Below are 21,968 nucleotides of genomic sequence, written 5' to 3'. Positions count from 1 at the left end.
TGTAATGTGTCTGTTCGCCAGTCTTTCAATATTTTTTAAATTCAGTGTTCTCATTGACTTCTTAGGGAAGAGTCAAACACTTTTATTGACGTAGGCCAAGTAGGTATTACTCATCAAGGCTGTGTGGAATACAATGTATTTTTAATATTAAGTTTTGTGCATTACTTTAACTCATTGTGACTGGATTTTTCTACTTCAGTTCTAGCGTACATTCTTATTTATTCAAACAGTTTAATTCTAAATTGTTTGACTGAAAAGCTGTTAATGCAGGGAATCATTGATCCCAAATACGTATGGTCTGGTCCCCGAGGACAAATTACCAGAGGTAACTACAGTATAGTTTAATTATACAGATGTAAAGACAACAGTCCTTAGCACAGTTTCTAAAGAGTAAGCCCAGATCAATTCTGAGGCTCATTTCTGAGTAAAGGTGCTTAAGATTATGCTGCATATTTTTAAAATATATATATTTAACTCTGATATATGTATTTCTCTGCCGCTCTGATAAGCACTTCACTGAGGAACCGTTGGTGAGCTGTGTTCCTGGATTGGCACCACAGCTGAAAGTCTGTGCACAGACATGCATCCCTTGAGCAGCCACTGCGTGTTCCTTGAGGGGTTTCCTTTGGGACCCGTTGCTCTTCCGTTTCACCTTGGGGCAGCCTGTCCTGTTTCGCCAGCTGAGGCAAAAGAGGAGACGCCACCCTGTGCACATGCCGCCCCTTGCCACCCCCGCCGTAGCCTCATTGGGTGGCGTTGCGTGGCTTCTCCTCACTTCTCTGGTGGCAGAGGGTGCACCCATGGAGGGGCCGCCCCCCCTTGGATTACGCCACCTCAGGCATCTGCCTCGGCTTGCCTCATGGCCCTGTCCGCCCCCGGTTAATATTCAGGAGTCCTTCCAGAAACAGCAGTTGAGGGTAGAGTTCAGGAGGCCCCAATCAGTTCCGCCAAGAAATACAGTTATGGCATTGTCCATTCTTTGTCTTTTGTCTCTTCCAAGAGCAAAACATCCATGATGAGAGTGAGTAGTAGCAGGATGAAGCTTGCATTTATTTTTATATGGCCTTGCCATATAAGAGAAGGTGTTTGTCATGTGACTTGCTCCCAGATAGGTGGGTAGAACGTTGCTGCCTTAGCTGGTTTTAATAGGACATGCGTCTGTTCATGGGATTGTTTATAGCAGGCATCCCCAAACTGCGGCCCTCCAGATGTTTTGGCCTACAACTCCCATGATCCCTAACTAACAGGACCAGTGGTCGGGGAAGATGGGAGTTGTAGTCCAAAACATCTGGAGGGCTGAAGTTTGGGGATGCCCGGTTTATAGGATGGCTGCCTACATTCTAAAAAAAAGATTGTTGTTGATTTACATGTCCACTTAGCTAGTGCTCAGTTGGGGCCGGAGCAGTGGCAGAGCAAGCTGATTAGGCACCTGGGGTGGCGTGCGTGCCCTGAGCCCAGGGGTGGGGCAAGCTGGGGCAGGACGCTCCGTGGGGCCTTTGAGGAGTCTGCCTGCCTCCTCCTGCTCAGCCGCCCTACACCTGGGGGGGGGGGAGGCAGCAGGCAGACCATTTGGAGCAGCACGGAGCCTGTGGGCGCCCAAGCCACTGCATCACTCCCAGGAGAGATGCGTGGCTCGGGTGTGTTGCAGGCCCCACGGTGAGTGCCCCCCCCCAGCATTTTGTCACCCTCCTCAGTGGTGACACCCAGCAGGGGCGTATCCAGGATCAAAACTAGGGGGGGGCAAGGCAAGCCATGGTCTTTCAGGGGCGAGGCCAAGGCATGGGAGGGGAGGGGCCATGAAGCAGAGGGAGGGGGCGTCAGGATCAGCCTGAAATCGGGCTGCTCCAACCCCCTCCGCGATCGGCAGGGGCGAGGGGGCAGGAGCGAGGGGACGTCTCCCTTCTCCCTGGCTGGCTGTGGTGGGGCGGGCAGAGGGAAAGTTGGCCAAACGCTCTGGGGCTTTCCCGCTGCCCGCCTTACATCCAGCCTGCTAGAAGGAACGTCTCCCTTCTCCCCGGCTGGCTGTGGGGCGCGTAAAAAAAAAGGAGCGGCACCGGGCCGCGGCGGGGGGCAGGCTGGCCAGCGCCCCTGCTTCTAGGAGGGGCAACTGCCCCCCTGCCTACGCCCATGATACCCAGGGCGGCCCGCCCCCACCGCAGCCTCCTCCCTCCACCCCCGGGGGGGGGTCTCTTTTTGCTCTTTGTTTTGTTTTCTGCCTGGCTCCAGAAGCCTTCAGATCCCGGAGCTCCATTGCTGATATTTTTGGTGATGTGTTGTTATTTGTAGAATCTCAGAGGTTTCTTTTAACGGATGATGGTAGCTTGGAGATTTATAATATTAAAGGCAGTGACTCTGGAGGTTACACTTGCAAAGTGAATTATATATACAATGCTGAACAAATGACTGCCGAAATCCATTTCATGGTTTATGGTAAGTAAAGTTTTGGTCATTTTAATTTTAATTTTGTTGTTTTGCATCCCATGGTATTAATTTGTAGAATACTCAGGAGAGCATGGAAGTCTAGAACCCTTAAATTGGTCACAAGATCTGGGCAAGACAATACATTTAGATAGGTGGGGAAAATTATGGAGTGTTAACATAAATTTCACAGCTTGTTATTTGATAAGAAAAAATACTGTATAATGAAAATGTGTTATCGTTGGTACCTCACCCCAGTAAAATTGGCAAAGATCTATAAAAAATATTTAAACCTTTGTTGGAGATGTAAAGCAGAGGTGGGAATAATGCACCATATGTGGTGGGGGGTGTAAGGTGATTAACAATTTTGGACCAAAATACATGAAGAGTTGAAAAGAATATCTAAGAGCACAATTTTCAAAAAGCCAGAAGCATATCTGTTAGGCTTAATAACCAACGGTATCCGCAAAGATAAAAAGAATATATTCCCCTATGTGACAGCAGTGGCTAGACTACTAGTGGCAAAAAATGGGAAAACAGGAAAAATACCAGAATTATCAGAATGGAGAATTAAGATCTGTGAATTTATGGAGATGGCAAAATTAACGGCATCAATTAGGGGCTGCCCCAAGCAAAAAATTAAGAAAGAGTGGGAGTGTGTAGAGATATATATGAAAAAATATGGATATGGAAATTAAGTTTAATATAAATGTAAAAGGAAAGACTCGCAAGGATATAAGATGATATTAGAAAGGATATGACTTAAGTATAAATAACTGCTAACACAACAAGAAACAATAATACAAATGCCAATAAGATCTCACATGGGTGGGGGGAAGTCGGGGGGGGAGGGAAGTAGAAGGTGGTATTTGGAAAATTATTGAGAATGTGATATAAAAGTAAAATGATTGTGTTTGTAATTTTAATTATTTTGAATTATTGTGGTTGTAAGTACCCCCCCCCCAGTTTATACTTCTCTTTCTGTCACAAAAATCTTAAATAAAAAATTATTAAGATAGAACCCTTAAATACTATTGAAATTTGAAAATAGTATATTGAAAACCACAAAAATGTATTGGGCTATACTAATTTTTTTGTTAAGTGTCAGCTAGCACAATCAGATTGAGAAATAGTCAGGAAATATTTGGACTCTGCCCAGGCATTCTGGAAGTTTCCTCGGTGAAAGCACATGCAAATTGCAATTCAGGTTGGTACCTGGGGCAGGGCAAGCGGTGGGCAAACAATGAAGATGGACAATAAAATTAAGCTAGGGTGCCACCTGGTGGAAATGCATTGTTTTACTCTGACTGCATTGTGTCGTATTAGTTGAGTGCAGTGATGGTGGAAAACCACATACCAAAACAATTGCAAATGAGTAGTACATTTGCACTGCCTTGCTTAGAAAACAAGATACAACATCTCCAAGGGCAGATGAGCTCCATCTTGGAGCCTCTATCTACATATAGTTTTAGAAATAATTGAGAACTAGTGACATATTGGGAACTGGAGATGGGCAACTTCTTCTTCTTCTTCTTCTTCTTCTTCTTCTTCTTCTTCTTCTTCTTCTTCTTCTTCTTCTTCTTCTTCTTCTTCTTCTTCTTCTTCAAAATAATGTAATTTATAACCCGTCCTTCACCCTAAAGCCCCAGGATTTGTGGCTGTTCAGTGGCCAAGCAGACTTCCTTGAATAGTAATGGACTTTTCTTCGTTAGAGGTTTGTAAGCTGCAGGTGACCAGCATAGCCGCCAAGTTCTCCCTTTTTTTAAGGGAAATTCCCTTATGCTGAATAGGCTTCCTCGCGAGAAAAGAGAAAGCTATGGTGACCAGTCACCCATCAGGGATGCTATAGCAGGGGTAGGGAGTTTGGTAAGGTTGGGGGAAAACTTATACTGAGGTGTCATTTCCTAAGAGTAGAACAGAAGTTTGAAATTGAAACTGAGTAGAGGGAGAAGAATTGTTTAATATACAGTACTAACTGTTCTGAAAAGCATAGCAGCCTTCACATTTAGTAACTTCTTAAGAAAAATTTCTTAAGGAAATCAGCTCTAAAATTAAAATGATTAAACAGCAACAACAACAAGTACTATATTACACGCTACGCAGAACCACAGTTTTAATGCCTCTTCTAGCAGATAACAGTGCTTGATAGTCCCATGGACTGCAAGAAGATCAAACCTATCCATTCTGAAGGAAATCAGCCCTGAGTGCTCACTGGAAGGACAGATCCTGAAGCTGAGGCTCCAATACTGTTATGTACTGAGCTGAATCATAGAACAATAGGATCCAGAATCAGCAGTCTGATTGGTCCGCAGGAGCCACCCAATCCAACTCCAGGTGGAAGTGAATCCGCAACCTGATTGGCCTGATGTTTGGGTTATTCCTTCAGAGAAGCTGAGTACAGCTGACTTAAACTGGTCCTGTTATCTCTTCTGTTGAGGTCATGCTGACTATAATCATAAGACCAGAAGGAGCCAGTATTTCACTCTCTCTATCTCTTTTCCTTCTGGTGTGGTGTTTTGTACAAAGTATGCTTAGTGTTAAAATTTAGTCTTCTTATAAAGGTAAAGGGACCCCTGACCATTAGGTCCAGTCGTGACCGACTCTGGGGTTGCGCGCTCATCTCGCATTATTGGCCGAGGGAGCCAGCGTATAGCTTCCAGGTCATGTGGCCAGCATGACAAAGCCGCTTCTGGCAAACCAGAGCAGCACATGGAAATGCCGTTTACCTTCCCGCTGTAGCGGTTCCTATTTATCTACTTGCATTTTGCAAGTAGATAACTGCTAGGTTGGCAGGAGCTGGGACCAAGCAACGGGAGCTCACCCCGTCACAGGGATTCGAACCGCCGACCTTCTGATCAGCAAGCCCTAGGCTCAGTGGTTTAACCCACAGCACCACCTGGGTCCCTATAAGTTATTGTAAATTTGAGTCTGCTGCAGCTGGATTTCTTATGGACAGTGCCAATCCTGAATATTTTGGATTTGTGACCATTATGGTCATTTGCCTTCAGTATCAGGAAAGCAGGAAAGCTTTGCTGCTGGTCTTATTTTTTGGGGAATCCTGCAACGTGTTTGGGTTTTTGCTCTGCTAACTATGTGCTGGAGTTCTGCGCTGGATCAATATGAGTAGAATACATGACAGTTATTGCATAATTGTGCCTCTAAAGCAATGGAAAGGCATAATCCCCTGTGAGATAATCTGAATCTATGGAAGAAACTGAATTTACACTATAAGCACAATGTTTCTGTCTGGGGCAACCTTGTGGCACCATAAGGACTAATAGCTGTGTTTTATGGCTAAAGTTTTTTGTGGACTCGAGGTCACACTTTGTCAGATGCATGAAGCGTCTCCAATTGCCAGAAGATGACTTGCTTCTTTTACCCATAAGTGCTCCAACCAATTGCTCGTGCAATCAATGGCAATTTTAGGCAAAGTTTGCAGAAAGGAACCGATGTTCATTTTGGATTGGACAGAGGTTTCTAGGATTGGATCTGAATGGAGGTAGGGGCACAGGGCTCTTTTTCATGCCATTATAGAAAAAAAAATGTCCATAGGCATTAGGTCATGAGGGTCATTCATATCCTAGAAAATAAATATTGCAACCAAATTGTCAGAAACTAGACATGGGTAACATATACCGTACACCCATGTCTGGGATTAGTCTTGCACAGTCATACTATACTTCGCAATGATTTTTCAGGACACAACCTCTTTATATCTTTGTCTTCTCTCCTGTTCAGTGCTATTGTTTTCATTTTGCTTAGTTTTTTGTTTTTTTAATGATTTTTATGTACAATGCACTTGTTTTAATTGAAATATTTTGTGTCTATTTGGTAAGGGCAGGCTGTAGGTATGTCTAAAAAGAAACAAATAAAATATTATGCTTAGGAATGCATTAGTATTAGTGTTGGGTAATTCCTGTACCATGTTAAGAGAGAGTATTTTCCTTTTCCTAGTGTATCATATGCCAGAGAAGAGTCTCCGTCTGTCTTCTGAATTCACAGTTCAAACCTGTGAAACCAATGCGGTTGCTTCCTTTGAAAAGCATTTCTTAAAGAACTTGGAGGGCTTAGTCTACAACCTGGGGTGTGAGATCAAGCAGTGGAGTACACAGTGTCATGCTTCTACAGACACACTGGAGAAGATAACACACAAGCTTACTTTTCAGTTTGTAGGTAAGGTGAAATCTTACTACTTCTGCATTATTTTATTTTTGCCATTGTATGCAAGAAAATACTGTAGGCAAGAGGCCTGGAGGGTGGCAACTTGAGAACGGGCCTTTTCTGTGGTGGCTCCCCACATGTGGAATTCTCAACCCAAGGAGGCTTGCTTGGCGCCACTATTATATACAGTGTCTTTAGCCGCCAGGTGAAAATATTCCTCTTCTCACAGGCCTTTGGCTGATTAAACAATATATGGCCTTTTAAACTGGAGTGGAGGTGTTGTTGTTTTTTGTGTGTTTTTATATGGTAAACTACCCTGCGATCCTCAGATGAAATGCAGTATTTAATAATGATAATAGAAACAGAAATAATAGAACTAGAATAAAAGGAAAGCCCTAAGAGCCATACATTATGTGACAATGCAGGGCCGGGCCAGCTATGGAACATTCTGTCTTTGTGAGACAGCTGGCCACCAACCCAATTGGTTTGGACACCAGGAGGTCATCCATTCAGGTGCCCACCTGTATGCTGCCTCCTCCTCCTCCTCCTCCTCCTCCTCCTCCTCCTCCTCCTCCTCCTCCTCCTCCTCCTCCTCCTCCTCCTCCTCCTCTCTTCTTCTTCTTCTTCTTCTTCTTCTTCTTCTTCTTCTTCTTCTTCTTCTTCTTCTTCCTCTTCCTCTTCCTCTTCCTCTTCCTCTTCCTCTTCCTCTTCCTCTTCCTCTTCCTCTTCTATAAATGGTGTTGTGGTTAGAGTGTTGGACTAGGACTTTGGTGGGGTTCAAATCCCCACTTCAGCCACAAAAATCACATGGGTGACCTTGGGTCACAGTCTCTCAGCCTAACCTACCTAACAAGGTTTGTTGTGAGGATAAAATGGGGATGATGAGGACCTCAAGCGCCAACGAGCTCCTTGGAGGAAAGGTGGAATATAAATGAAAGTATACACTCCTCCTTTTTCCCCTGATAAGGACTCAGGGCAGCTTACAGATAAATATAAGAACAGCTAAAACGGTGGTGGTGGTGGGAATCATTAAAAACAATTAAATTACATAACACATTGAAATCTATTGAAACCACACAAATCATTACTTTAAAAGCAGCACAGCACCAGTCCTTTGGTTAAAAGCAGCCAGCTCCCAAAAGCCTGTTGGAATAGCAACAAGGAGGGAGCCAGTCTAGCTTCTCTAGGGAGGGGGTTTCAGAGTTGTCAGGAGCAACCACCACCAAAAAGGCCCTGTCCTGCGTCCCACCAAGTGTCTGTGAGGGTGGTGGGACCAAGAGATGGGCCTTCCCTCAGAGACCTCAAAATCCAAGCAGGTTTGTGTGAGGGAATACAGTCTGATACAGGGCTGCAATTTGCTTGTTGTGTTGTTTTAAGATTGCTGCTGGTTGTTTATGTTTAAGGAGCATTATGTTATGCCATGCATTGTTTTAAATGAGTTATATGCTGCCCTGAGACAAAGTGGTATAGGATGAATTGTAAAATTTTGGAATAGATAGGTGCAAGATCTATATACAATGAACCTAAAGCACTGGGGTCATATTATGCGATGAAAGTTTTAACATTTTAGCGTGCAAGAAGGTTGCTACTATATAAAATATTGGCATTGCAGACAGATTCTTACATGTGGTGAAGTCACCGTGTTGTTAGACATGGGCTTTATCAAATGGGGATACTATTGGAAGAACACTTGCATCACACAAAAGTTTTATTAAAGTAGAAAAATTGCTGCTTACTTTCTCTTAATTTGCAGTTTTCCCTTTAGCACTGACCATAGCAGACCTCTGTAGAAGTTCTCAATGTGGAAATTCCACCAGCAACATGAAGGAGGTGAAGTAAAATTATACCAAAGGTTCACAGTGCAATAATGGCCGTGATATTTTGGAGAACTTGTGGCAAAAAATAATAATTTATAAGTGTGCAAAATCAGGGGTGCCAACAATATTTTGGGGACCTGGTATGCTGTATGTAGATTGAGCGCTCTGCTGCAGTCGCCAAAGAAGGCACAAATTTGCATAATATTTGCATAATGTTGTCTCACATGCAAACTTGCACCCTCTTTTGCAGGTGGTGGTGGAGCATACAAAAATAAATCAGGGGTCACATACAAATAATAAGATGTCCAACAGACAGACTATCAACAGGTGAAGCTTTCCCCATAACTGTCGTTCCATACTGTTCAGTATCTGTCTGCCACATAGCTGTTAAAGGCACAAGAGTCCTGCAGTGCTAACCCCAAACCATGTTTTGTGAGATGTAAATGAATTGTGTTTTTGTGGGTCTTTCATCTGTTGATCATAGGCTGGCAGTACAGGTGGCAACCATTTTGCATACATCCAATTGACGCATGCCTGCCAATGTGCAGGTCCTTTTGGACCCGGAAGAGGGTGGAATGGAGGGCAGAACAGGCTTACGTGCGCTCTGCCTGACAATGTGTCGTCACGCTCATGGCGCACGGGTGTGGCATCGCACGCCGGGCCCCCTCAGTCTTGGGCACAAGATGGCACTTCTGGCTTGCATTGTGTTTTATCCACAACCCACCGTGATTCTAGCTAGGTCACAGTTTGGTCTATGTTAATGTGCAGGTCTTCTTAACTGTCACACTCCTAGGCATATACCAAGATTAGTGAGTTCTTTGAAGCCGAAAACGCGAACTCCTCTCACAGTGATTATTCAAGTTACCTTCATGGTACACTGAATGGAGTTAAAGTAGACCACTGCAAGCCAGGATTTGGGAAGATCATAAATGCCCTCAGCAATGATACAGAATGCCCAGGGTGTTGTGGTGAGTTTCAAGAGTCTCTGTGTTAAAAAAAATACTGTGGACTAATTTTCATGAAATGTAGTTTGTTTATATATATATTTATTTCAATTTCACAAACAAATACAAAAAATTAGCCAACGAAAATAGTTAACAGGAAAACAGAAAGAAAAAAAAAGATAGAGACAAAAGCAGAAAAGAAGAACTAAGAGCAAAAAACACGAAAGAAAAAACTTGAAATGATATTCAACAAAATCAAACCAAAATACATAATATAGCAAATTAATACCTAATATAACAAAATAATACAACATAATACAACATGAACCAATACAAACAATAACATTCTGTTATATCATCACAAACAATATATTGATCCTGTAATTAAACTAATTAATAACAAATGAGATATCATATAAGATTGAGACTTGAAAATCAAAGATTAAAAATTACAAATTAAAACTGACTCCTCACTGTTTATACATCGCTTCCCTTTTATTTAAACTCATCTATTCTTGCTTCAATTTGATTATCAATCCTTATCTTAGTTTCATTTCTTTATAGCTACTATTGTTCCCTGTTTATCTTTCAATGTAAGCATATCACCAATTCGATATTGACATTTTCTCTTATTAAATAATCCTCTACCTGTTTCCACTTGTTTATATATTTATGTTTGGGAATGTTTCTAATTGCTGCGGTCATTTTGGCCAGGTTCATAAACTCCACCAATTTTTCCTGCCATTCATATATTGTCGGTATTTTTTCTCCCTCCCTTTTTTTAGCTACAAGTAATCTAGCTGCTGCACTGGCATACAATAATATATTTCTTTTTCCTTCAGGGATACTTTCAGGGACCATACTCAATAAGAATAATTCAGGGTGTTTTTTTTCCAAATGTCATATTCAACATTTTTTTCAATTTTTCATAAACACCGTTCCAAAATTCCTGAATTTTTTCACATTGCCACCAACAATGGTAAACTACATGAAATGTAGTTTCTTGCTGATTTTTTCCTTCAGCTATATTTCTTCTTTTAATTTTTAAAATTGGGAACAAATTTATCATGGTACGGAAATCATTATGACAAAAACACATTATTGCAATAAGGGGGAAAGAATGAACATTAGTGCCTGCCTGTCAATCACTAACCTAACAGTGACATCAGGATATGGCCACCAGGACTTCAAGGCATTATGCAGGGCCTCTGAGCAGCAGGCTGGCCGTCACTGCCTGTGAGCTGATGGGCAGAGACTTCAAGGCTGCTTTCTGCAGGGATTGGCTGTGTGACCGAGTTCCCTGTGGGGAACTCAGTCTCAGAGCGGATCCAGCCATAGCTCTACCTGCCTGACACCTGGCATGGTTTGGGGAAAACTGCTTCATGGGCAAAATTGGGACCTATACTCTAAATCAGGGGTCAGCAAACTTTTTCAGGAGGGGGCCGGTCCACTGTCCTTTAGACCTTGTGGGGGGCTGGACTATATTTTGAAGAAGAAAAAATGAACAAATTCCTATGCCCCACAAATAAGCCAGAGATGCATTTTAAATAAAAAGGACACATTCTACTAATGTAAAAACGACCTGATTCCCAGACCGTCTGCAGGCCAGATTTAGAAGGCGATTGGGCTGGATCCGGTCCCTGGGCCTTAGTTTGCCTACCCATGCTTACTTATAACAAATGAGTGCTGCTTTTGTTTATGTAACTCACCTACTCAGTCTTTGCAGGATTTTCTCTGTGGGCAGATAAGCATAGCTAAATTCCCCAATGAGGTTGTACATTTCCCTATGTAGAGGGAGATGCAAAGGACCCATTTATGAAATTACTATGACATGAAGCACCAGGAAGCATGTCTAGTCACATCAGCATAATGTCCAAAGCTGGACATTCAGCCTGCTATGAATGGAAGTCAAAAGCAGGCTAATAACTGCTCATAAAATTAAGCGAATGAGAGCTGTAGTCATTTTGTGTGTGTTGCCCCCGTGTCTTTTATTTTTGGACAGTCACCTGTCCGCCAGGTAGATTCAGTGCAGAATATGCTACCACCTGCACTCTGTGTCCTGCTGGATCCTACAATGAAAAGTATGGTCAAGCAGCATGTGAAAATTGTCCCAAAACGCAAAGCAGTGATGGAGAGGGTGCAAAGACAGGAAGAAGTTGCCATAGTAAGTAGCTTATCTTCACAGACATTGTAGGAATTGGTCTTTTGGTTTTCCGTATCTGGTGGGGTGTTTTCACATGAGGCTAAAGTAGTTCTTGCTTCAGTCAGCTTGTAATGCTGATACACCACCTATATTTAGAAGGCGGTTCTGCAGTACTCTATGATTTTGGCTAACTTTAGTTCTCCACTTTCACTGGGCTCAGGGTATACTCTGCCAGGTTGAAATCAAGTTGTTGTCTAGGTGTGAAATACATTTTTCATGTAATGAATGAATGAATGAAACTTTATTTGCGTCAGCCATCGGCCAATAGCAACAAAAGAACATTGCAATATACACAGAACAAAATAAAAAGTCGATTATATAAAACACAGTTTAGGGTCCTGAATCAGCAGTCAAAAAGTGGATCTTATTCTGATTACCCCAGCTAAAAACCTTGCAACCTTTGCAGTCATCTGCTCCTCTTGATCTGACGTCAAAAGTTTTGAGACAGACATCCTCTTCTAGGGTATGAATACCCTTTCCCAACTTTTTCTGAAAACTTTTTGAAAGGCTTTCATGACAGTGTGTTCATCAACCCTATTGGCCATTGCAAAAACGAAAGAAGAGTTTCTTGCCCAAAGACTTCATTTAACTTTAGTTGTCACATTGACCAAAAAGCATTTATCTGTGTCATAATGTGCATGTTGAACTACATACACAGACTTCGACTTTGCACTTCTCTTGGCATAGGTTGCTAGTTTATCAAACATACTGAAATTTAAAGTGGTGTGCACTGGCTAGTTCTGGAGTCTTCATAATCATTATGGCATCATCTAGTTGCTAGAAGAATGCTTCACTGATTTTCATTGGATGTTTCTTCTGATTTCTGTCTAGAAACAGCCAAACACACGATCATTGATGTCACCAAAGCAGGCTTTCTTCCTTGGCGTCAGTGACTGTGCTTCTGGCTGTGTGGGGGAAATGTTCATATCTAGCAAAAGTCCAAGTCTTCTTGTTTTTAGGGGGCAGCACAAAACTCTCAATTTTTTTTGGGGGGGGGGAAGCATGGTTAGAGGATTGGTGGGTTAGGTTCTTGTACGTGGCTGGCTCAGTGGTTTTATTGTGTGATTTTGCTTCCTGTTTTTGAAATTCTAAGTCATTCAGAATGGTTGTTGACCATGCTGTAGCATATTTACAGGATAAAGGTAAAGGTAAAGGGACCCCTGACCATTAGGTCCAGTTGTGACAGACTCTGGGGTTGTGCGCTCATCTCGCATGATTGGTCGAGGGAGCCGGCGTATAGCTTCCAGGTCATGTGGCCAGCATGACAAAGCCGCTTCTGGCAAACCCGAGCAGCACATGGAAACGCCGTTTACCTTCCCGCTGTAGCGGTTCCTATTTATCTACTTGCACTTTGACATGCTTTCGAATTGCTAGGTTGGCAGGAATTTACAGGATATGTATTGGTTATTACTAAGCAGATTTGCAAAATTCCATACCTGCTGCCGAATTCACGATGCTTCTGCTAGTCATATGGAGGAAGAAAGAACTATAGATTCCATTCAGGGGGGAAAGCAGGGTAGATAGCTAGCTCAGTGTTTCTCAACCTTTTTTGGGCCACGGCACACTTGTTCCGTGAAAAAAATCATGAGGCACACCACCATTAAAAAAGTTAAAAAATTTAACTCTGTGCCGCACTATATTATAATTATGACTGTAAGAAACACTTGCCAAATATTGCTTTCCGGCGGGTCAGCATTGTGTATTGGCGGCCGTCAGGCTCGTTTGCACTGAGCTTTGGGAAAGAGGAGGAGAAATATTGCTTTCCGGCGGGTCAGCGCCGAATATTGGCGGCCGCCAGGCACGTGACAATGCAAATCGCCCTTCTCGCCACCGCACGTCGCGGCACACCAGCCAGCGTCTCGCGGCACACTAGTGTGCCGCGAAACAGTGGTTGAGAAACGCTGAGCTAGCTGGATGGCGCTGAACGACAGGAATCCCTGCTCAACTCTCCCTCTAGCTTAGCCTGTTCCAGCATGGTGCTCTTCAGATGCTCCCAACATCTCTGAACCTTGCTGGAGATGATGGGGAGTTGTGGTCCCTAACACCTGGATGGGGAAGTCTGCTCTAGCTCCTCACCACACACAATTTCCCGCCTGCCTTCACAGCTGGAAGTGCTACCAACTGTGGCATTATGCGCCGAGAGAATTTGCAATGCAAATCCACTTCAATTGTACAGAGGCAAGGCCCTGCCAAGGCTGATGGTCATCCAGTGTCCCCTATAGTAAGAGAGAGCAGCACAACTCAACAGGGAGGAGGAAGGGTGATGCTGCTGCCGGGGGACCTGCTGCTGTATTCCAAAGAGAGGCATGAAGAAAGAGGACAATGGGTGTGGTGCTACCTCCCTGGCCCATCCTCGTGCTCTGAGGATTGGAATGAAGGTTGGAAGAGCATCCTTTTTGAGGCCCACTAGCAGGGGGCAGAGGTGGGCTGGCAAGCCCTTTTCAAGCGCTTGAGTGTGTGGTGTTTGTGTAAATCAGGCATCCCCAAACTTGGGCCCTCCAGATGTTTTGGACTACAATTCCCATCATCCCTGACCACTGGTCCTGCTAGCGAAGGATCATGGGAGTTGTAGGCCAAAACATCTGGAGGGCCGCAGTTTGGGGATGCCTGGTGTAAATATAGTCACCATGCTAAATAGATCTCTGTTCTTGTTCATGTTTTTCAGAAATTCTACCAATGTGGATGCTTCTTTTAATATCTTCTGCAGGAACCAGTCTTATTCTTGTGACAATTTGGGCGTAAGGACCCTACCCTTTTACATTGAACTTACATAGCACTTTGCATCTGTTTATCAGCTCTAACCCCTGTGCCCTCCTGCATTGCAGGAGCCGAAGCCTGTTGCTGCTGGACACTTTAGGAAAATATGGCTTCCACAGCAAGTTCTATAGGTGTCATATATGTGATGCTACACATGTGTATGAAGGCAGCTAGCAGTGTTATGCTTTGAATTTCTTACAAAAGATTTGAATTAACTTCTGCTTTCCCTTTAAAAGCCCCTTACATTCCACACAGTTGTACAAAACTGCAGCACAAGCCACAAAGCAGTTGCTGCATTGACTTTGAAGGTGAGAAGTGCAAGTTTGAATCCTTGCTTAGCGCCAAAACGACATCTTATGCTAGAAGTGGGGATAATAATAATAATAATAATAATAATAATAATAATAATAATAATAATGTCAGAGGTGCTGATGTGGCTACTCTAGAGTAACGACTCCTCGCAGCATAGTCTTTTTAGACTTTTATTGAGTGCTGATTATTTACAGTGGTCAGAACTATCTATATACATGCTTACGGTGAGGTGTCAGAACCTCCGAATGGAGATTGGCGCGTTTTCTTCCAGCAAAGAAGCTTTGGGAGACCCAACCTCTTCCCCCTACGTTTGCGTCTCAATTCCGGAGTTGGGGGAATTGGCCTTCCCCCCCCCCGTGCTCACACCTTCCTGTCCCACCTGGGGCATGGGCTCCGCAACCTTGCCTGAGCCTCGGACACCACTTCCTGACTCTCCGCTGGAGGCAGAGCTCTCCCTGCTCTCCCCAGCGCTTGGGGATGGGCTGGAACTTAAGATGGGAGGGACTTCCCTGTATCCCTTGTCCCTCACAAATAATAATAATAAATTTATTATTTATACCCCGCCCATCTGGCCGGGTTCCCCCAGCCACTCTGGGCGGCTTCCAACAAAACACTAAAATACAGAAATCCATCAAACATTAAAAGCTTCCCTAAACAGGGCTGCCTTGAGATGCCTTCTAAAGGTCTGGTAATTGTTGTTCTCTTTGACCTCTGGTGGGAGGGCATTCCACAGGGTGGGTGCCACTACCGAGAAGGCCCTCTGCCTGGTTCCCTGTAACTTGGCTTCTCGTAGCGAGGGAACCGCCAGAAGGCCCTCGGCGCTGGACCTCAGTGTCCGGGCAGAACGATGGGGGAGGAGACGCTCCTTCAGGTATACTGGACCGAGGCCGTTTAGGGCTTTAAAGGTCAACACCAACACTTTGAATTGTGCTCGGAAACGTACTGGGAGCCAATGTAGGTATTTCAGGACTGGTGTTATGTGGTCTCGGTGGCCGCTCCCAGTCACCAGTCTAGCTGCCGCATTCTGGGTTAGTTGTTCCTTTTCAGCCATGGGGCCACATTCCCTTCTGAGCAGTCTTCTGGAGGTTGCCTGCCAGCAGCAGGCGGGACCAGAGGCAAAAGGGAACAGACCAATGAATGGAAACGTTGCCTTGCCACAGCAGGCTGCTTTCTGCAGATACTCACACAGCCTTCCCCACCCTCAGTCCAAACAAGCAGGAGGCCTGGCCAGAGTTCAAGGATGTATTTGAGCCAGGGAAAAGCACTCGAGGAGATTGTGAAGCATGGTCGTGTGGCCTAGGGAGAGTTGCAAAGGCTAGATCAGGCATCCCCAAACTGCGGCCCTCCAGATGTTTTGGCCTACAACTCCCATGATCCCTGGCTAACAGGACCAGTGGTCAGGGATGGTGGGAATTGTAGTCCAAAACATCCGGAGGGCCGAAGTTTGGGGGTGCCTGGGCTAGATAGAGACCTGGAGGGCCACATTTGGCCCCTGGGTCTGAGGACCCCTGCCTGTGCTTAAGAGATCTGTTATCAGTTCTCCCCAACATTTTAACTTTGTAGCAGCCAAAGCTTGAACTGAACAGCAGCACTGATAATGGGCGTTAGTTCTTCCCCTGCCGTATTCTGTTTAAGCAAAGAGGATTGGGAAGATGGAATGGGGCAGACCTCTCCAAGCTGGTACCCTCCTGCTGCTTTTAATTACCACTCCCGTCAGCCCCAGCCGTGACCCTTGCCTAGGGTTGCCATATTCCAGTCAGGCAACCCCACTCCGGTTTCTGTCCTCCAAATCACCACCTCCGTGTTGCTTTGTAACAAGGAAATGAGCCATAGGGCTTTTCCTACACTTTTGTGTAGAACTTTCAGCTGATGTGCAGGGTCACATTTAAAGCACATGGCCTCCCCGAAGAAAGCTGGGAGTTATAGCTCTGTGAGGAGTAAACTACTTTCCAGAATTCTTTGGGGGAGAAGCCATGGGCCTGAAATGTATGGTGCGCATACGACCCTAGTTCACTACGATGGCCAAGGCTGGCGTTGAAAAAGGGTGGTGAACTATGCCAATGAGGTATCAAAAAGTAAATGAAGAAAATCAGCTGCCCTGAATTTCCTTTTCCTTGGTAGAGTTGTATGTGCTGGTGTCTGGCATGACCCCCCATCTGTTTCAGGGGGAATAATGTCAGTATCATGCCGATTCAGAATTCATCATCATTCATGGAAAGGCTGTGCTATAGGAGTGGAATTTGGATGCTGCACTTAACTTTCTGTGCTGTTGATGTGTCTATTTGTTTTTACATTATTACACTTTATGCAATTCATTAAACCTCGTATCTTACAGGAGAGGTGGGAAATCTGTGGTCTTACTGGATGTTACTGGACTCCCATTAGCCCCAGCCAGAATGGTCAGTGTTTGTAGATGTGGTCCAGTAACATTTGGAAGGCCACAAATCTCCCTCCCCATCATACAGCTTGACCCCAAACCCCTTTATACTTAAGTCCCTTTTATTCCAGTACAGCCTAGCCCCAAATGAATTACTTAGCAGTGGATAGGAAGTATGTTCACCTGTAATACCAGCCCTGACTAATTTTTTCCACACCTCTCACACAGCATCATAACTAAGTGCTGCAAAAAAACAATAGCTGCTCAATACATCAGAGAAGCAGAATCTGGACTTAAGAGGAGGCTGCAGGCCTTTGCGAATATTGCAAGTGATGCGGAAGTACAAGAGCAAAGGAGCAAATTAAGCCCCATCAAAACGCACAGAAACAAAGTTGATTTTCTAGAAGATGAATCGGTGGGATTGCTAAGCAACGATGAAGTGACAGAACCACCCACCCCTGCTGGTACAAGTCCATCTCCTGCCCAAACAGGACTAAGCGATTTAGAAAGTAGCTTTGAAGACAAGTCACTACCCACGCTGGACAATGAAAATAATTTTGTTCCAAAGCGCCTGCCACACAATCAGCAGAGATTAATTGACATAATGAAGCAAAATCTGCCCTAGCTGCTGTAAGGTTCTTCGCAGCTTTGCACAAACCTACAATTAGGAAACAGAGGAATAACTTCCTAAACAATGTTCGCAAGAAAGCTGAAAAATGAGCTTACTTAGTGCTTGCAAATTGGAAGCAATTTTTAATCTCTCTCAGAACCATTAACAACACTATTTCTGGAGAGCGGTTCAGCAGGAAAATGTAGCTTCGAGAGGGCAGTGCATTGAAGTACACTTGTTTTCCCCCTCAAACTGGCAAACTGTCCAGTTTAGCAGATAATGGAAATTGTTGAAGAAGCTTACTTTACTTTATTCTATGTGAGATTTGCACTCTGTATTGTTAGTAGTTAGAAGAATCTGTTCAAAATGGTTGATCTGGAGCAACGTGACTTGGGCACATATCATATTACTGAAAAGTCTAAGAGCCTGTTAGAGAAAAGAACCCCTTGAATAAATTGTCTAATATTGCTATCTACTTTGCTGCTTGTAATGCATACAGTCTAAACCAAATAATACCAGTATTAGCAGCCACTAGCATAGTGGGACCATTGACTTGCTTGGCAAATAACAGAGCAACCCCTGTTTCACCCTATACAAACTTGAAACCTTGTTTGCCTTTGACCCATTGTTCTGCTAAAAGAAGGGCAAAATGTACAATGGAACCCACAATCCCTTAATGTCCTGGAAGGGGGGGGGAGAGCTACTGTTAACAGGTGTTTTTAAATATTTTGTCAAAATATTCCATAAATTGTCTTGAAATCTCGTAACTTACTGAATTCCAAACACATTTACACATGCACCCTAAGCCCTTAAACTCATGCATGGAAACATTCCCACTTTTCACTTCAGCTCATGCTCTGAGGCTGCTCCCGAGAGCCAAATTTCAGAATCAGCATTTGGGCAAGGGGGTTGAAGTGCTATGTATTATGGGTGATAGGAAGATGCTAAAGGAGCAGAACAGCACCTAAAATCCTTTCAGAGAATGTTTGAGCTCTCGGGCATCAGTTGACACAGAGGTTTTTTAGCTTTTCCCTTCAGTTCCACCCTGGCCTGTGGAATGAAGTGATTTTTTCTTCTTCTTCCTTAATTATATCCACTTGCTTTCTGCATACTGGGCAGTGTGAGTTAATGCAGGAAAGGAGAGGGCTCTTTAACTGTTAATAACTGGGATTTTGTGGGAAAGCAAAAGGATTTTGAAGGGGCAACATGTAAGCATGAGAAACAGCATCTGCTGAAATTTCTCTTACGCAGCATGTCTAAGGTAGTAGCTCTTTTTCTGATGCCTTGCCATTCCACACCTCCTTTACTTACCAGATTTTCTACAATACTGTTTCCCCCTTCCATGTAAAAGGTAAAGCCAGCCAACCCATAGCAGTAGGAATGCAGTTCAGAGCACACCGTTGAAGGGCGCATGTGCATAATAGATATTTTTTTCTTTAGTACTATGCTCACTTTAGCACTAGTCCCTATTCGGTGAAACAGCCAATCTCACATAGTGGACTGGGGTGCTGTTGCTTTCATGCAGAATAATACGTGATGGTCCTTTCCCCCCCTTTGGGTCTCCTCCAGCAGCATAAGAGAAGATGCTGGTTATCCAACATCTACCTATTGTTGTATAGAAATGAAAGCTCCAATATTCAAGTATGCCATTTTATACCTTTTTATGAAGTTGCCATATTTTTAAAGGACACATCAGAAAATAAAAATATTTTTATTAAAATAAAGGTTTTCATATTGCATTGCAAAGACTTTTTTTCCTTTTTGTAAGAATACAAAACACTTGCCACAACATTTGACAACACGGAAACGTTGAAATTAATTTTCAGTTCCTCCTTTTAAAGTTCCAACAATTTGGCAAAGACGATGCAACCTGTATACACTTCAAAAGTTGGCTATCATAATACTGATACAAAATACTTCATGTAGATAAAGTTCAGGTGCACAAGAATAGGGCTAAACCCAGCAGTGTCTCCTGGGAATGTCCTCCTGTAGTGAATAGGAGCTGTGCAAGAGCTCAGATTTACTTCAAATAGGCTTCTGCCGGAGATCTTCCCACTGGATTGAGCCCCAAGAATTAAAACATACGCTTCGTATAAAATATGAACACACTAAAGTGTAATTTTAGATAGTATGCAAATACTGTAATATTTAGAATGACATATAAATAGCTTGAATTCTTCATAACTTTGCTTCTATAAAAAAAGGTCAAGAGTAAACTGCATTTGCACCTGTATATTGCATACATTTTTTATGTAAGAAAGATGCTAGCTTAAAACATGATTGACATTGCGGGAGGGGCACTCTGCAAAATCCTTCTTTTCATGTAGAATTTTACACAAACATGCTACTCTTTGCAGAATTAGGCTCATGGCTATATTCTTCATAATAAAATATAGAATGTATTTACACAGACAGTTGAGTCATTCGGTTCATTTTTTGGTAAGTTAAGTAGCAGCAATTTGTTTCACGTAGAAATTTATGTTTTAAAATATTCTGAATGATATACCTCCAAGTCAGGGGTTGCTAATCTTTTTTGGCTTGAGGGTCACATTCACTTCTGGCCAACCCACCTGGGGCTGCATGCCAATAGTGGGCGTGGCCACTCGACACTCACACATGTGCACACAAACATGCATACACAGAGAGCCTCCCTTCTCCTTGGCTGATCTGTGTAGACCAGCTGAGGGGGGGGGGCTATTCCCTGCTCCTCACTCATCAACTGATTGATCTGATGACTGGGGAGGGGGTGATCTCCTTCCACATCAGGGCCAGGTGGGGAAGTTTAAACCTCTGCCCACCTCAGCTCCATGTCTGCATTATCCCTAACCCCCCCCCCCCGCTTCCTGGTTTTTGCCGCCAGCATAATTGGTAGGGTGTTGGGGAGCACAGATAAATTTACTTGGAGACTGTACTCGGTCCCCCCCAGGGCTGGTCGTTAGCCACCCCTCTTATTAATAGACAAATATTGTAAAAAATTATTGCAAAGTTTTGGTTTGGGGGGGGGGACTTGCACAATGATTTCCTCTTACATAGAAATCAAAATAGCTTCCTTGATCCAACAGTTATTTTGCCTTCACAACAGGTGTTCTGTCCTTGAGGACTGGACACAGCAAAAGACCAATCTAGCAGGCCCATAAGAAAGCTTAGGATGCTGCTTTGTGTGTAGTTTATCTATGTGGCTGTGGAGGAACATTGGCAGAGACATGTGCTTTCAAGCCACCCCTGCATAGATAAAAGTGCACACTTTCACCCAACTTTTGATATAGGGAGGAATGCATAGCCCTGTATATGCTGCATGATGAGACCTATTTTGTCTTGTTTCCCACCCCTCCAAAGATAGGAGGCCAGCTAGCGTAGGAAGGCTGCAATCCCCCAAGATCGAGCCTCCCCAGTCACTAGCTGGCCTCCTCCACTGAAAAGGAACAGGAAGTCACAGGAAGTGAAAAACTTCTGTTTCCACTGCAATGATAGCTCTGCTCAACATCTTCTTATACATGTTGTTGATTCCAACTTCCATCAACCCCAGCCAGCATGGTCAATGGCCAGGGATGACAGGAAATGTAGTTCAACAAATTCTGGAGGGTCATAGGATCCCTATCCCTGTTTTAAAAAATGCAAGGGTAAGGCAAGGCTCCTAAATACAAACCCCGACATGTACCACATTGTAAGCACCATGCAACTTAGTGTGACTTACTTCCAAATAACCATGCATAGTTAAGCTTCTTCAACCCCTACTAGCTTGAGTGCTGGATTACAGCTTAAAGCTTGAGACAGTTGAAGTTTTTTCCTCCATATAGTTGAAAGCGGTATGCTAGCACTTTAACTGTCCAGACAGTCATTTCTTTTGTCTTGCTACCATGTTCACTCAACACATTTCCCTGATTTCTGAAGCACTGCAAAATTCTCCAAAACTGTTTGCCCAAAAATGACAAGAGGATCAAAAGAAACGAATGTTCACATTACAGGCAAAGCCTTCAACTCAGGGCAGGGGGATCGGTCTCCCACGTAAATTGTACATTATTGCTGGTGCTGTGTGGAGTTAATAACTTTGGTCACATAGTTTCCTCTCGGAAACATTATTAATGTTACATTATCAATACACCGTTAAGTTCTGAATGTCTTTCGCAAATCAAATTACAAACCTCACTTGCCACTACGTGTTACATATTGTGGCTGTGAAAGTGAGCACAAGGCTCCAGAAGAAAGTACACTGTGCTTGCATAACCAGACTACAAGAAGAAGACATCTTGCGTGAGACTTCCGCCTGGGCTGCGATAAGTGCTGAAAGTGGCACATGGGATGCTAGAGCAGGACTGTCAGAGTTGATCAGCGATTCTATCTTTTCCGCTTCTTTATTGCAGGCTTCAAT

General features: G+C 43.7%; 2 protein-coding genes across 10 annotated transcripts in view; one reads left to right on the top strand and one right to left on the bottom strand.

Moving 5' to 3' along the window:
* The window catches only part of LOC118094392 (zona pellucida-binding protein 2), a 25,569-nt gene extending 5,558 nt beyond the window's left edge, over positions 1 to 20,011 (top strand). For 2 of the 9 annotated variants that reach the window (XM_060282152.2, XM_088655550.1), the window contains exons 3-10: positions 200 to 325; positions 2,287 to 2,430; positions 6,373 to 6,591; positions 8,333 to 8,409; positions 9,190 to 9,364; positions 11,343 to 11,504; positions 14,209 to 14,281; positions 17,218 to 20,011. In XM_060282152.2, coding sequence (XP_060138135.2) covers positions 200 to 325; positions 2,287 to 2,430; positions 6,373 to 6,591; positions 8,333 to 8,409; positions 9,190 to 9,364; positions 11,343 to 11,504; positions 14,209 to 14,281; positions 17,218 to 17,614 — 1,373 coding nt within the window. In that variant the 3' untranslated portion in view covers positions 17,615 to 20,011. The remainder of the gene's footprint in view (positions 1 to 199; positions 326 to 2,286; positions 2,431 to 6,372; positions 6,592 to 8,332; positions 8,410 to 9,189; positions 9,365 to 11,342; positions 11,505 to 14,208; positions 14,282 to 17,217) is intronic. The other 7 variants (XM_088655553.1, XM_088655551.1, XM_088655552.1 and 4 more) reach the window with 4 other exon arrangements.
* The window catches only part of RECK (reversion inducing cysteine rich protein with kazal motifs), a 42,073-nt gene continuing 39,399 nt past the window's right edge, over positions 19,295 to 21,968 (bottom strand). The window contains exon 21 of the mRNA XM_035134735.3: positions 19,295 to 21,968. Coding sequence (XP_034990626.3) covers positions 21,753 to 21,968 — 216 coding nt within the window. The 3' untranslated portion in view covers positions 19,295 to 21,752.

The sequence above is a fragment of the Zootoca vivipara genome, chromosome 12 (genome assembly GCF_965207765.1).
Source record: "Zootoca vivipara chromosome 12, rZooViv2.hap1.1, whole genome shotgun sequence".
Classification (NCBI taxonomy): Eukaryota; Metazoa; Chordata; class Lepidosauria; order Squamata; family Lacertidae; genus Zootoca; species Zootoca vivipara.
This window is presented reverse-complemented; position numbering and strand designations above follow the sequence as displayed.